This window comes from Triticum urartu, chromosome 2 (genome assembly GCF_003073215.2).
Source record: "Triticum urartu cultivar G1812 chromosome 2, Tu2.1, whole genome shotgun sequence".
Taxonomy (NCBI): Eukaryota; Viridiplantae; Streptophyta; class Magnoliopsida; order Poales; family Poaceae; genus Triticum; species Triticum urartu.
In genome coordinates this window covers 719,582,148-719,597,079 of record NC_053023.1, presented here as the reverse complement: position 1 = coordinate 719,597,079, position 14,932 = coordinate 719,582,148, and the positions used below count along the sequence as shown (strand labels likewise).

Sequence of the window (14,932 nt, the reverse complement as noted above, 5' to 3'; positions counted from 1 at the left end):
ATGTACATACGCAGATATGCATATATCAACTAACAAAATTATGTATATATGTGCCTGTCTTGAAAAAAGGTACATGTACGGGTATGTGTATGTGTATACCCAATTAGATGGTGGATATGTGTATACCTACTGCTGAAGTTACGTAATATACATGTGTATTTTACATACGTAGTGATTTATTCTACGAATTAATAAGTGATATATAAGGAGGTAATAAATGTTGATTTTTATTCACTATGGTATTTTAATCACCTTCCTTTTCTATGATGTGACATGCATGCATGGGACAGTTAAAGAATTAAAGCCTGCCAAATTAACTAGTAATTAAATCATTTACATTGATTTCCAAATTTGTCGCTAAACACGATCTAACGATGGATAGGCAAGATGCCCAGGCACCTAGGTGTCCCAAACTGGCGTCCTATATATATATATATATTTATATATATTTCCCGAGTAATAAAGTCGTACGTTGTTAGCAATTTTGTAGAAAAGTCCTTTTGTTTTCGGGAATTCAACCCGCGGTCCCTATTTTTAAGTGGATCTGAGAAAACATTTTGATTTTACAAAAAAAAAAACTACGTTTGTAAGAAATCAACCCGCAGTCCTTTCTTCTATCTTATCCATACGTTCCTTTCCAGCGCGGCGGGCGGCGCCCTTCACGGCGGCGACAACTCCGAGTGGGCTCGCGGGAGACGGCGCTGGGCTTGGGAGATGCGGCCGCGAGGGCGCCGCATCAGTTCGCGGCAGCGAGGCGGGGATGCGGCGCTGCGCTCCCGGGATGCAGCAGCGAGGCGTCGAGGCAGCGCTGCGCTCGGGCGCGGCATCAAGCGGCAGCAGCGAGGCGGGAGGCGCACATGGAGATGAAGGAGGAGAAAATGGAGAGTCGGCCGGGGCGAGGAGTTCGCCGGCGTCGAAGCCACGGACCACGGCGCTGCAAGCTTGCAGGGGGCGGTGGCCATGGCGGGGAGGCGGCGCTGAGCTCGGGAGCCGCATGCCTCCTCTGCCGCTCCTTCTTTCTTTCTTCCCCAACTCCTCTCTTGCACGTCGTCGTCTTGCCGCCCACGCAGCAAAGAGGTCGAGGAAGAGGCGGGAGTCGGGTCAATCGATCTGTCGCACGAGGATGCGGCACTCCCTGTTCCATCTAGATCAACGGGCGCAGAGGGAGGTGGAAGAAGAGCCACGACCTCTGAGCAGGAGGCTGTCGCCTAGCACGCATCTGACTGCGGCTATTTTATCCATGAGCTGGAGGATAAGGTATTCACCTCTAAAATCACACTTCTGTTTTCCCCGTTTCCATCTGAAATATGGATTGCCAATATACTACTCTCACTTTGATTTGCACATGAAAGTAGTATAAATATTTGCACCGAACTGTATGATTTGTTGAGCCAAGTGTTGAGTCTGATATGGCATCTTTATGCTTTCAGAGAAGTGCATCTCTAAAATTCAGAGTTTTGAACCTAAAGAGACGCATCTAGACAATGGTTGCATGAGTGGTTCCAGTGTCATATACGCCAACATGGTAAGCATGTCTTGTCTGATTCTAAGTTAGTTGTAGAAGTATTCCATGCTACTATTTGTTGACCAGAATTCGCTACCAGGTTGGAGATTTGGGATCGGATGCTGCGCCAAGAATGAGGGACCAAGGTACTGAACTAACAGCAGGGGCAGAATGATTCTTCAGGTACCAACATAGCCGTCGACTAGAGAATTAAGTTAACTGTTTGTTTTACTTGAAGCTCCAAATTGTAGTTATTTTATTCATTCACTAATTTGGTATAATCCTAATCTAGGAGGATTATCACTGTATGATATGAGATTCTGACATTTATCAATGATAAAAATCTGACATTGAATGGTTCTTTTCGGAAGTACAGTTGTAAGATCTATGATTCTTGCTTGGACCTTTAACTGGACAGTACTAATTGGACATATAATTGATGATTTATGCACAACAAGATATTCTGTTGTCTTTTGTTCTTCAATCAGATTCATCTAGCCCTTTGTTGACTTTCTAATTGTTTCACCCTTTACCTCTGAAACTTAGAAATCGGAGAAAGGTTATTGGCATATCCCCGTCACTGATGAAGATTTGCTAGAGAGGAAGAGGACCAGAATGTTTTTCTATTATTGGGGACATACATAATACATATAGATAAATTTGGACTCATTTATGACAGAGATTTCTTGCCAAAAATATTAACTCTGTCCAGCAGTGGGCACTGTCAAGGTAATAACAGGAATTTGCTGAACCTAATTGAATGAAAGCGGGATGGTATCCGATTGAGAACCTTCTCTAACTAAATGGGCTTACGAACAATCAACATCAAATAGTTCCAAATTAACAGATGTTGTTTTATGAAAATACTGATTTAAGAATTTGATGAATCTATAATTCTCTACATAATCACTTAGTGAATTTTATGAATCTATAATTTTCTACAGATTTAAGAATTTGTACATCCCCTTTTAGTCCAAATTAAGAAAAAAATGATTTCTGCTATGATAGTTTCCACAATAGTTTGGCCCTTGAGACACTTCCACTGTATGCATGTGTGTTCCTTTTTTTCCAGAGATATGCATGTCTATTGATCATTATTGGAATTGGTTCGACAAACTGTGTATATGTGACAAATTTACTAATTTTTTTTTACTCGTCTACGGCGGGCTTACGCCGGCCTGAACCATGTATTACTCAACTGTAGCGGAGACATAAAAGAGGATACAGGGGGTTGTGGGAGAGATAGAAAGAAAACACCAAAAAGAAAGCAAAAGGAAAATATTCATGAAGGTTGAGTAATATACTGATCCAACCTGATAATATGACTAATCCATACAGTGGATATGCGCCAATGCTCAAATTTGAAAAATGAAGGATTCAACTTTTTTTGAATTATTATGGGTGAAGTCGCGAGCATGCCCATCAATCGTAAAAGTATATAGTTCGGCTTAGTCGTAGGTTCCGTAGTAGTCTTGCCTTGGCTCTGCTGCCTCTGCTCTCTGCTCATTGCTGGCTGTGGCTGTCCCATCTCTCCTAGAGCTGCTGCTGCTGCTGCTGCACTTCTTCTGAAGCTCTTCTCAAACCCGTTGCTGCAGTTCTTCTCAAACTCCAACCAGTTGCTGCTTCTCTCTCTATCTCTCTCTCTCTCAATTTTTCTGTAATCATGTGAACCATTGTTGTGCGATTATATGTTTTGTGGTACCTTCTGCAAAGTGCTAGCACCTACATGTTATCCAAAATTTTCTTCTAATGTCATGAGGCATGAGCTACAAATTTTCTCAAGAATGATAAGGCATGCATGCAATTTTAATAATACTCTTTTGGCTCTCATTTATCTGTTGCCATAGAGAATTGTACAATATAGAAGAGTCAATCAAACATAGCTCTTTGAATATCGGACAAAATATTGGTTTCGTGATTTATTTATAAGAAGATTCTTCTATGTATTTAGTTACATGATTTTAATTTGATCGTCTTCTTTCAACTTTTTTTTGCCGACTATGATATTTCCTTAGGTTCACCTTGACCTTCACTGCCCGTGTAAGAGCTTAAGTAAATTGATGTTGTATCATCAGAATCTGGAGCCTTGCATAGTTTTTCTTGCATGCACTGAAATCCTCTTTGTCACAGGATGAATCAGAAACTGAAGATGATGATCCCATGGACACAGAAGAAGCTTCCTCTGTCCTCATCGCTGCACTGCAGTCTTTCAGCCAAGCTCTGGTGTATGACGACGAAGAAAAAGATACCGTGAGTCCGTGACAGAGGTAGATGTCTTCTTGCGTCCTACCCTAGATGACGGGGGCTCTCTCATCAGCAAAATAGCTACTCTGGATACGCATATGATGATCGCAAGAGACTGTACCTTATGGATAAGTAAATGACTCTGAGGTCTACATGTTAAGTATAGAAAGAAAAGCCTGACGACGACAAGTGTACTGTCGGGAGCTTTGCTGCCACTTCTTTGCCAGCCGGAGTGGCCTGTTTTTAGTGATGATCATGGTCTACATGCGTGTATATGTTGTGTTCTGATAGACTGTACTACAAGATTTTCTTGGAATTGGTACTTCTGTTTTTGTATGCTATGAAGAGCGTATGTGTATGCTGGTTCCGTGTACTCTGTTTGTACGTCTGGTTGGCACGAGATTAAGCAATGGGCGAGGTTTCGTATCTTCTCAGGGATTGCTATACATCTTGCCGTGCATACTCAGCTTCTTTGGGTCCAAGGTATTTTCTTTCTTTCTTTCTTTCATGAAGAGGTTAAGTCGGAGGAGAGGACCCGGATCCCGGACGGCGCGCTGCTTTGGTCCCAGTCCACTCGCCATGTTTGGGTACCCAGCTCGGTCCAAGTCCACTCGCCATGTTCGCCATGTTTGGGTACCCAGCTCGGTCCAGCGCAGGTATTCATCCACCTCTCCACTGCCCCTGTAAGGACCTCCTTGATCTTGTACCTATCCAAATCAAAATCCTAGCAAATACACTTCAGATCCAAATCAAAATCCTAGCAAATACACTTCAGAGCAAGGTACTGTTGTAGACCTCCTTCCAATCTGTGATGACCCCTAACCAATACATGTGCAGCCATTGTCCGTTGCTAATTTAATACACTTTAGAGCAAGGTATCAGAAATAGTACGTGCATGTTGCATAGAGATGTTATTTCGCATGCATGAATTCTAATTTAAGTTTAAAGTTAGGCATGTCTAATCGCACACACCACAAAATTTCCTTACTGTTCACTACATCTTTTATCTCCAATTTGGATAGAGTCTAAGTGATAACTCTTTAGTCTGATTTATCTTTAAAAGTTTGCTAGAGGCTGACCTTCTCGGTTTTCTTCAATATTTTTTTGGAGTGCAACAGTATGAACTGGTTTCCCCATTAGGGCTGTATTTTCTTTTCTTTGATAGATTCTATAGTCATGTACTTCCGTTTCATGTTTCCATGTTTGCCATTATATGTGCATTTCTTGTTGAGCTCTATTTGGATGAACTTTTGTTGATGTGTGATATGGCTACATGGGCATGAATGGACATTTTGGACAGACCTGGTTTGAGATGTCCTTTTATGCTTGACTCAGGCACTCAGCTACGTGTGGTCTTATGAGACAGAATCTCTGTTAAAAAGTATTTGTAATTACTAGCAGCATTCCATAATTTGTAGTGGGTCGTCCCGGTGTCGCAACCTAGGAAGGACAAACAGGGCCGGTCATTCCCACAGATAAAAACATTGTCAAGCCTTACTTTTTGCAAGTTGCCTTGTTCTGTTTCTTTTAGAGAAAGATAGTAATTTGAGTCATTACAGTTTTGTTGCACGAACACTGCTAGACCGCGGTGTGTCAAGATCTAATTGCTACACTCAGTGGTTACATTGACCTTATTTTTGAAGTTTGCAAAAATTCTATTACAAAAATATTGCATAATGGCACGTGGAGCAATTTATACTTAATATTTCGCCCGATGCAACGCACGGGAATTTGTACTAGTGTATATACATATATACATATATATATATATATATACACACACACACACACACACGATCGATTCTACTAGAAATTCTATTTATATATATGCATAACGTGTACAATATGTAGTATCGTAAAATACCAGCAAACAAAAAAGAATTAAATGGAAAACACAAAATTAAATGAAAAAAAAATTGTAAACCCAAAACCCCCAACCTTTTAATACCGGTTGGTGTCACCAACCGGTACTAAAGGGCTCCCTGCCCGCGGAGCTGGCTCGTGCCACGTGGTTGCCCTTTAGCACTGGTTCATGCTGAACCGGTACTAAAGAAGGACCTTTAATGCCCACACTTTAGTGCCGGTTAATGAACCAGGACTAAAGGGCGTTACGAACCGGTGCTATTGCCCGGTTCTGCACTGTGTCGTCCTTGAAGTATCGACTGTAGCGAGCAAAGTGGCTTGGGCTTGGCTTCCCTCGAGGCCCAGTGGGGAGAAATAGCACTAGGCCCAGTAGTTTTCGAAAAAAAACTCGTCCCCCGCTTCACCTGTGACGTCATCAATGGCGGAATCCCGCTGCAGAAACCCCTGCAAAATAAAGCCCGCAAGTGTTGGCGGATTAGGAATTGATGGTTCTCTGTAGCGCGCCCCTGACCTGAATGGTTGTGGACGCGGCCGTGGTGACGAGGTCACCGCCCCTGGCGCCCATCGCTTGACCCGATGGCGCCATCGCACCTCCGTGATGGGAACCGGCGGCACAAAAGGCAGTCTCACCCTCACCGAAGCGCCGCGCCTCTTCTCCAGAATCTCTACCGAACCCTTCCTCAATCCCCCCTCTTCCTCATCCGATTCCTCACTCTGTCCCTCCCAAAACCTCCCCGCCACCGGAAATCTCCTCCGCGGTCTCCGCGTAGCCGATCCCTCATCGGCGTCGATCGGCAGCGGGTCTCGCGCAGGGACCTCGGTGGCCGAGGAGATGAGGGCCTCTCCGCCGCTGGCGCTCGACCGCCGCGCCCGCTCCGCCGTCGCCGGGAGACGAGCTCATCCTCTCGTTCATGGATGCGCTCCTACACGAGCTCCTGAGAGAATAGCTGGGAGCGAGTTCGTGTGTGTAGAATGGCAGAAGCATCTTATCTCTGGCCGGCATAACTTTCTTCTGTAATCTCTCAATTCGAGTAAAGCATTCCTCCGGGATTAGCTAATCGCTGTGTCATGCTGAGTTTCCCTGTGTGCTCGTTCCCTGAATCCCATAGTCAGGCCTGTCACAGAGGCGTGCTTCTAGCGACAGGCGAAGGCGTGCTACTGTTTTTTCTGTTTCTTTTTTATTGACAACTGGGCAGGATGTCCACACATCCCACCATGGGACCTCCTCACGCGTGGACGCCTACGTATACATGATGAGGCGAGTGGATCAAGGCCTTGTTTCGTTTTTGACAATGTCTTCAACCGATCGATCGCTGCTTGGTGCCACGTCCATCTAGGTTCTGAAGCTGTGTGTGTGAAGCATCCCACACTATTCGATTCACAGCAGAACAAGGGGTGACATTATTTTTTTTCTTGCTCTAGTGCGTTCAGAAGGCAGGGTGTCCTTTCCCGCAAAAAAAAACAAAACAGGGTGACTTCTTCACCCTCCTGAAGTTACAATTACAACTCTGCTGAACCAGAGACCGGCCAACACCACCACTATAGAGAGTAGAGAGAACCTGGAGTCTACCCTTGCCAAAACGTCGTCCTTTCGTCTTCTTCCTAGGAGTCATGCGCCGCTCCATAGATTTCCCTTCCACTGGAACCCTGTTAACACCTTACTTCCTTCCGATTACACTCTCAGGTAGTAGCAATTTCAGGTACAGGGCGAGAATCACAGGAGACAGAGCCCAGGGACAAAGGTAGGAGAAGAATAGAGAAAGGGGATCGGGGTGTGGCCGCCGCCAATCAAGTGATCCTCAAATTGAGATCTAAAAAAAACAATGCACATCATAACAAGCGTCTCCCTTTCTGCATTTAGGCTTGCCTATGCTTGGTGATATGGCTGATGGCTCACGCTTCTCGCAACTCAGAGCAGTTGAGATCATGGAGGCATGTATGTTAGACAGACATGTACACATCGCTGTTTGTTTGGCTCATGACAATGGTAATAGAAAAGTTGTACAAGAAAAAGACGATTCAAAATTTGATGCAATTTTTACAAGACTGCCCTGAACAATATTTTACATAATAATCATGCTTTCCTCAAAATAATCACCTAAGAAAAGAGCATATTTATGTATGTATGTTCCTATTCCAGTCCATTTTACATGACACAGATAACTGTGTTTGTTGGTTTCAGAAACATCTTCCTGATAAGCACCAAATTTGATGGCATCCGAAAGCAACAAAGGGGCCAACGGGACAAAAAATAATTCAAAATAACTTCGATTTCTTTTATCAAGCAATGGGAAATAGCTGTCCCATTAACGAGGATGCATGCACAAAGGGGGGGGGGACCATATCACAATTTAAATATTCCACATAACACAACAACCTATAAATTATGGGAGCCGCTACGCGTCGGCCGGCGAAAACATCCGTCGCATGAAGCTTCATTGGATCAGCGTCCCGATAGCCGTCGGATCTAACCACCGTGCGCGCATGACCACCTCCTTACGTCCTGCAACAACACCTCGGTTTCGGAAACAGATTCCCCGGTCTGCGGGGCGAACTAGTCCTTCGGCGCAAAATCCACCGTCTCATGAGCCATCCGATGAACCTTGTATTTCTGCAACAAGACTCTTGTTGCAAAATCTCCACTTATATAATTTTCTGTAACAAGACACTTGTTGCAAAAACTTCTCTCTAATTTCTTGCGACAAGACCCATGTTGCAAAACCCTTTCTTCCCTAATTTCTGCAACATGATCCTTGTTACAAAAATTGCAACAACATCTACCGACGCGGCTAATTTTCTGCAACAAGACTCATGTTTAAAAAATTGCAACTTCTCTTAGTGCGTTCCGCACTGCACAGTCGTCGTTCGCCATTGTTCCGCAACAACGCGGTTGTTGCAGAAACTTGTCTCAGGACAGCGGCGAGATTGATGTTGCAAGAGGCACAACTACCGTCTCGTCCTCGGCGCTCCGGCCACCGGTGCCCGTGTGAGCCGCGAGGCCATCCTAGGACTGGGTGACGCTGTTGCTAGAAGCTGACTTGGGAAGAGAGAGAGGGAGCTTGATTTTGGGAAGGAATATGTGTGAGGAGGAGAACGACGCTGGAAAAGATAAGGTTGGTTATTTTAATTGATCCAATGGCGCATCAAGCGGCGGATGCAGCGCCTTGATTAGTCGGTTGATGCTAATTTTTTCCCTTAATATTAGGTAAAGATAAAAATAAAGATAATGGCAGCTCTGGGACTTTCCGGTCTCTTCCCATGTTTGAAAGAAAAAAGTATTTTTTTTGAGGGGTTTGAAAGAAAAAAAGTAGTGCGATTGGAGGTGCGTCCGGATCTATTGGGCTGTCCCGGGCCGAGCGTGAGTCGAGAGTATAATAGGTACCCTTACCCGGGCGGGCGTTCGGATAAAACCTAGACGGCGGCTCCCCTCAACCACCTCAACAAAAAGAGAAAATCTAGGCGGCGGCGGCGGCGAGTTTCCCTGCCTGTTTAGCCTCAGACCCCATCTCAACCCGAGAACGACGGCCGGTTGCAAGGAGACGGAGATGGAATTCGGGGAGATAGAGAGGGCATCCGGCAAGGAGAAGGGGAAGGGATCCGGCAAGGAGAAGGTGAGGGAGATGATTCTGGTCGGGGAACTCCGGAAGATAGAGAGAGTATACGAGAAGGAGATGAAGTTGAAGATGGAATCCGGAAAGGAGATGGATTGGGTTCGGAAATTTCAGAAGCTGGATGGGGACTTCGGGGAAGAGATAGTGAATTCGGGAGATATGAATTTGGTTCGGAGATTTCGGACGATGGAGAGGAAATATAGGGAGGAGATGGAGATCCGGTCGAAGAAGGATATGGGGCGGACCATGTACGTTGTCCGCAATAAGAGGGAGGTCACGTTCCCCAGCAGTACCAAAACCGAGATCAAAAGGAGGGAGGCCACGTTCCATAGCATAGATAATGAAAGCCTTGCCGACGCTCTTTGTCGCCATATTATTATCCAGAGGAGGGAGATCACCGCCCTGGAGAGACAGATCGAATCACGAGGGTTGGAGACGATCGCCGGAAAGAAGGCTTATCTAGAGAGGCAAAGGAAAAAAGGAGGGATTTACGCTCCACAGCAGTTGCCACCCGAGATGATAGAGATGTCCAAGTTGTCTGTCCAGAACATTGACTCAGATGCAATCAACTTGCTCGGGGTAAGTTTGCCCTATCTTGTTCTCAGCCAGAAGGAAGCACTTCATTTTCTTTTGCATGAGTGTCACGAATATGCATATCGGATACAATCTTTTGCATCTATACTGAGGAAATCCAGTATCCCCATCAGGTTGGACAAGCTCAAGAAGCTCCGTATTTTATCCGAAACATTTGTGGCTATCTCGGATTATATAAAGCGTTCATGTGAACCCTTACAGAAAGAGATTGTAGATGATCCAATTGTTGCTAAGCGAGTGAATTTGGATGATCTTAGTTCTTACCATGCCGCCTGGAAATCTATATGGGGCAGTCAGATAGCAGGATGTGGTTCGTTTGATGACATAAGTAAGTTTCTTTCTTCTAGCTAGCTGTGCTTACCTTAGGTAGTTCAATTGACTACACATATCTCAATCAGTGCAATCAGAACATTCCCAGCTTTTCCTTGTATAATCAAATATTTTACTTGACTTAGTTTAGTAATTCATTTGACTTAATTTGGTTCTGCAGCCACGTTGAGCCCTATGCAATTTACGCACTCCACGCCTGGTATCTTTCCACACGCTGCTGTTGCCGGTCCAGCCCTGCAGATCTTCTCCATCAAAATTGTGAATGTGCATGCCAACTTGCGCTGGCCGCTCCGTGTGTACGGGGTGGTTGCTGCACGAGACACCGTGGACCGCAACCGCAACCTTCTCTTCTCCCGGTCAAGGGCAAACTGCCAAGAAGTCACTGAAGCGGTATGCATTAATAACACTAAGGCCCTGTTTGGATACAAAGTATTTTTTGAGTTTTTCTGAGAATACCATGGTTTCTGAAAAAACTATAGTTTGAAATACTTTGAGATCTTGGGATCCAAGGAAAACCATAGTTAAACAAACAGGAGTATTCCCGAAACTGTGGTAATTTGAAGTATTAATAAATCTACCTCTGTCCTCTTCTTTTTAAACAGAGAATTGAGAAGGCTTGCTGTTTGTTCATACGTGGCATATATCTGTAGTGAGACTTTTCGATCAACTGATCAGTAGTGAGTTACAGCATGTGGTGCAGCCATCGCCTGGTTGTTTTTCCTTGATGAATCTGTTTCTTCGTGCCTTCTACTTCTTGTTTACACAAACCTGTCAGTCTAGCAACCTCTATCTATAATACACATCAAAGTTTACATAACTCATCATCCCAGATTGATACGGCTAGCAGCTAGCCTTGACATGTAAATTTGAATCTGCTAGTATCTTCATCCTCCTTTGCTTTCTCGTCATGCATGTTATCTTGTTGATTAGTCTGTTTTGATTAAGTAGAGTAATGATAATGATAATGATGATAACAATGCTTGCAGGATCCTTTTTTGCTCTTGACTGGCCCTTCTCGTGCAATTGTGGCTGCGGACACGGTTAAATTTGAAGTTGAGCTTAGAATTATGTATGCTGGAGCAGATACCAAAGATACAGTATTGTTCTCTTCTACCTATAATTACTATTCCATGCAGCAGTATGCCAACCCCAGGATCAGCAGCTGCTGTGGTATGTTAGAGTTAAGTGTTGGGCGCCTTACTAGAGCGGTCCAGGCCACTATCGTGGGTGTCCGTGTTGTTGAAGGGGAGTGGCCTTTTCAATATGGATGCCGGGTTTCTTGCTACTTATCTCCTGATGAAGATCTTGTTCCAACTACACCTACGGAAGTCGTGTTAGTTAACTGTAAGGTTGAGGAAATGGAGAAACAGTCTGATGGTTACGTAAATCTGTCAAGAAATGTTGTTTCAGTGCAACTAGAGCAAACGCTGAAAGTGGTCATTCAAGCCTACTCAGAATCTGGCCTTGAATATCTACATAATGTTGAGGTTGACTTCCCTGTGAAGCAATGCCAAACAACCAAGTGTTTATGTACAGTTGGTAACTCGACGGTTCAGATCGTTGTTGCTTGGTCCCTTCTTGCCATGGATAAGCTGGATCTTGTGCTGGAGGGGTATGTTACCCCAGTGTAGAGGGCTATTAACTTATATAGTGTAAGTGTTTGTGTATCCATCAGTTATCTAAGATGCCCAACTGTTTCTTCTGTTATCCAACTATTACCCTGTGTCTAGACTATAATTTATGGGCGTAGCGTCCACCGGCAGATAATATAAAAAGATCCGCCGGCTTCCTGACCATTGGATGGAGCTGTGTATGCCGTCTGATCTACCTACGTGACAAGTCATCTTTGCAACAAGTGCGTTGTTACGGTATTTTCTGCAGCTGAGGTCTTGTTACAGATTTTTTTTTGCAAGAGAGGTCTTGTTTCAGTATTTTTTCACAACAAAGGTCTTGTTGTAGAATCATCTTTATGAGTTTTTCTGCAACAAAGGTCTCGTTGTAGGAAATTTTCACAATAAAGGTCTTGTTGAAGAATCATTTTTACGAGTTTTTCTGCGAACAAAGGGCTCGTTGTATAATTTTTTTCGCAACAAAGATCTTGTTGCAGAAAAGCTCATTTTTTCGATTTTTTCTAAAAGGGTCTCGTTGTAGAACATTTTTGCGACAAAGGTATTGTTATAGAACCATTTTTATGAGTTTTTTATGCTGCAATAGGGCCCTTTTGCAAAAGAGCTTTGTTGAAGAAACAAATATCTTCTACCTTCTCCTTCCGTCATGGCTAGAGCTTGGATTGTGGATAATCTGGGAAGCAAAATGACACCACTGTTCACCATCGCTGGAGCTTGGCCCGTGGATGATTTGAGAAACAGATCAACACCACCGTTCGCTATGATTGAAGCTTGGGCTGTGGATGATTTGGGAAGCAAATTGACATCCCCATCCGCCATGGCTGGAGCTTGGGTCGTGGATTATTTTAGAAGCAGGTTGAAGGGAGGAAGTGCTAGAGCATCGTGGGGAGAGAGACGAGATCGAGGGGATAAAAGGCAAGAAAACGAGTGAGTAGGTGCTAGATTCGTCGAGGGGGTCGAACAATTGATTTCTGATTCTGCAACATCGTTGCCTCGCACATGTGGTCGTACCTGCTTGTGTCGCCGCCAGCCACTGCCGATGCCGAAATCGTCGTCGTCGCCACCGCGGTGGATGCGCTCCGGTCGCCCCACACCCTACACCGCCGCCGCCCCTGCGCCCTCCCAGATCCCAACGTCGTCGCCCTCCCAGCCACGGAGTCGTCCTAGCCACACGAGTCAACTGAGCTGCAGGGGCGTTATCCAGTTGCATGAGTGTGTTCTGAAACAATAGGTAAGTTTCAGAAAACTACTGCGTGTGACACGGAGGCGGGGGACGCTCTCATCCATCTGATGAACAGACGATCCGACGGACGTGGAGCCGACAGACGCGCATGCGTTATCGGTCGGTTGAAGGTAAGCCTTTTCCAATATTAAAGGGAGGACTGTTTCTTCACTTTTTTTTGTTTACGCTGTGACCCAGATAATTTTCGTAAATCACAGTACCACAAAGCCGCAATGGGCCGACCCATTAGCGTACCAACAGCCCGCAAGAAAAAAATCCAAGAAAAAATAGTGCTGCGCAAGGAATTGAAGCCAGCCGCTCACGCCAGAGTGATCAGACTGCTAGCCAATAGAACAAACCAGCCTTGCTGTTTAATATGCAGCGCAAAATTTTAAAATAAGCTCACGATCGCGTCAGATACTAAGAGAACCAGTTACTTTTTTGAAAAAGTGAATATATTTTAGAACGCAATTTTTTTGTAAAGTTGTTAATAAAAAAATTTAAACACGGACATTTTTTAAGAACAATATTTCTCTTTTTATTTTTTTGAAACCTGAGTATTTTTTAAAACAGAAATAATTTATTAAAACTAGGAGGTACTGTTGTGATTATTTTTTGAATTTGCAAACATTTTCAAAACATAAATATTTTTTGAACTTTAAATTTGAAAAGGTAAACATTTTTTTGAAACATTTTTTTAAAATTGGGAGGTACTATAGCTAAATTGTTTTAATCTATATCTATTAATAAAACTTGGCGAATTTTTGAAATATGCCCACCGATGCATTGTTTTAGTTCAACTTATTAAACTAGGTATATGGAACGTATCTTTTTCTCTGTCGCGTCTTCACATACGTCCAGTCTCACTCGGCCCAGTGACTCTCGTCAAAATGCATGAAGAATCCAAATAAGATTTCATGGTCTATCTGACACAAAGTACTCAATTAACCTGATGGCACAGACATGTACAATGTGCAGTGTTTTTCCCTATTATATTAGCTAGATGGTAAAAAAAACACTTTGTTCAACGCTCGATCTTTGCTGGACACAAAGGCAGCTCAACAATCCAGCATTGGACCTGGCCAACCTTGGTTGGTGATAACTGGTACTACTATCACCGGCGACGAGGACGACAAGCGAAAACATGTGTCTGGTGTTATATTAAAATGGAGGATGTGGACCTGAGGATGAGGTATTAGTCATGCTTAGTATGTTATGGGCATGAGGGTGAGGTCTTTAGCCACGGTCAATGGGTAATGGCATGTGAGGGCCGTTTTCTCCCATTGCAATGCAGGGGCATATTTGCTAGTAACTTACAAAAGTTTTAGTACAACACTGCATGGAGGACCACAAAATAAAATTACAACCAAGTCCTCCCGTTTTACATACAAGACCCCAGAAAAAGAAACAAAAATGCAACCGGGTCATGCAACATCCGGCGACCTCGCCGGAGATGCATTAGCCACCATCTTCGGCCACTGCCTTGCCAACAAAGGGCAAGAGAAGAAGGCCTCCCAACTAGAGGTTGAAAACAAGGGTGTTGGAAAGTGCCGGCTAAAGGAAATATGCCCTAGAGGCAATAATAAAGTTATTATTTATTTTCTTATATCATGATAAATGTTTATTATTCATGCTAGAATTGTATTAACCGGAAACTTAGTACATGTGTGAATACATAGACAAACAGAGCGTCACTAGTATGCCTCTACTTGACTAGCTCGTTGAATCAAAGGTGGTTATGTTTCCTAACCATAGACATGAGTTGTCATTTGATTAACGGGATCACATCATTAGAGAATGATGTGATTGACTTGACCCATTCCGTTAGCTTAGCATTTGATCGTTTAGTTTTTTGCTATTGCTTTCTTCATAACTTATACATGTTCCTATGACTATGAGATTATGCAACTTCCGAATACCGGAGGAACACTTTGTG

At 43.9% G+C, this 14,932-nt stretch overlaps 1 protein-coding gene and 1 long non-coding RNA gene across 3 annotated transcripts; both read left to right on the top strand.

Annotated features, from left to right (window-relative positions):
* The first annotated feature begins 589 nt into the window (after positions 1-589).
* LOC125540107 lies at positions 590-4,121 on the top strand. The gene is made up of 4 exons (XR_007297187.1): positions 590-1,257; positions 1,431-1,525; positions 1,605-1,687; positions 3,635-4,121. It is a non-coding gene; the product is annotated as an uncharacterized LOC125540107 (long non-coding RNA).
* A 4,882-nt stretch (positions 4,122-9,003) lies between these two features.
* On the top strand, positions 9,004-11,988 carry LOC125534340. Of its 2 annotated transcripts, XM_048697592.1 has the most exons (4): positions 9,665-9,801; positions 9,930-10,144; positions 10,307-10,536; positions 11,133-11,988. In XM_048697592.1, the coding sequence occupies exons 1-4, from the start codon at positions 9,782-9,784 to the stop codon at positions 11,775-11,777; spliced, it is 1,110 nt and encodes a 369-aa protein (XP_048553549.1). In that variant the 5' UTR covers positions 9,665-9,781; the 3' UTR covers positions 11,778-11,988. The 2 variants fall into 2 exon arrangements, with proteins under 2 accessions (XP_048553548.1, XP_048553549.1); XM_048697591.1 differs by having other exon boundaries at positions 9,004-10,144.
* Positions 11,989-14,932: the final 2,944 nt, after the last annotated feature.

Excerpts from the sequence above, each read along its gene's own strand:
- LOC125534340 (XM_048697591.1), top strand. The coding sequence starts at position 9,157 with ATGGAATTCGGGGAGATAGAGAGGGCATCCGGCAAGGAGAAGGGGAAG. Across the intron at positions 10,145-10,306 it reads TGGTTCGTTTGATGACATAA|CCACGTTGAGCCCTATGCAA; the intron begins GTAAGTTTCTTT and ends TTGGTTCTGCAG. Across the intron at positions 10,537-11,132 it reads GCCAAGAAGTCACTGAAGCG|GATCCTTTTTTGCTCTTGAC; the intron begins GTATGCATTAAT and ends CAATGCTTGCAG.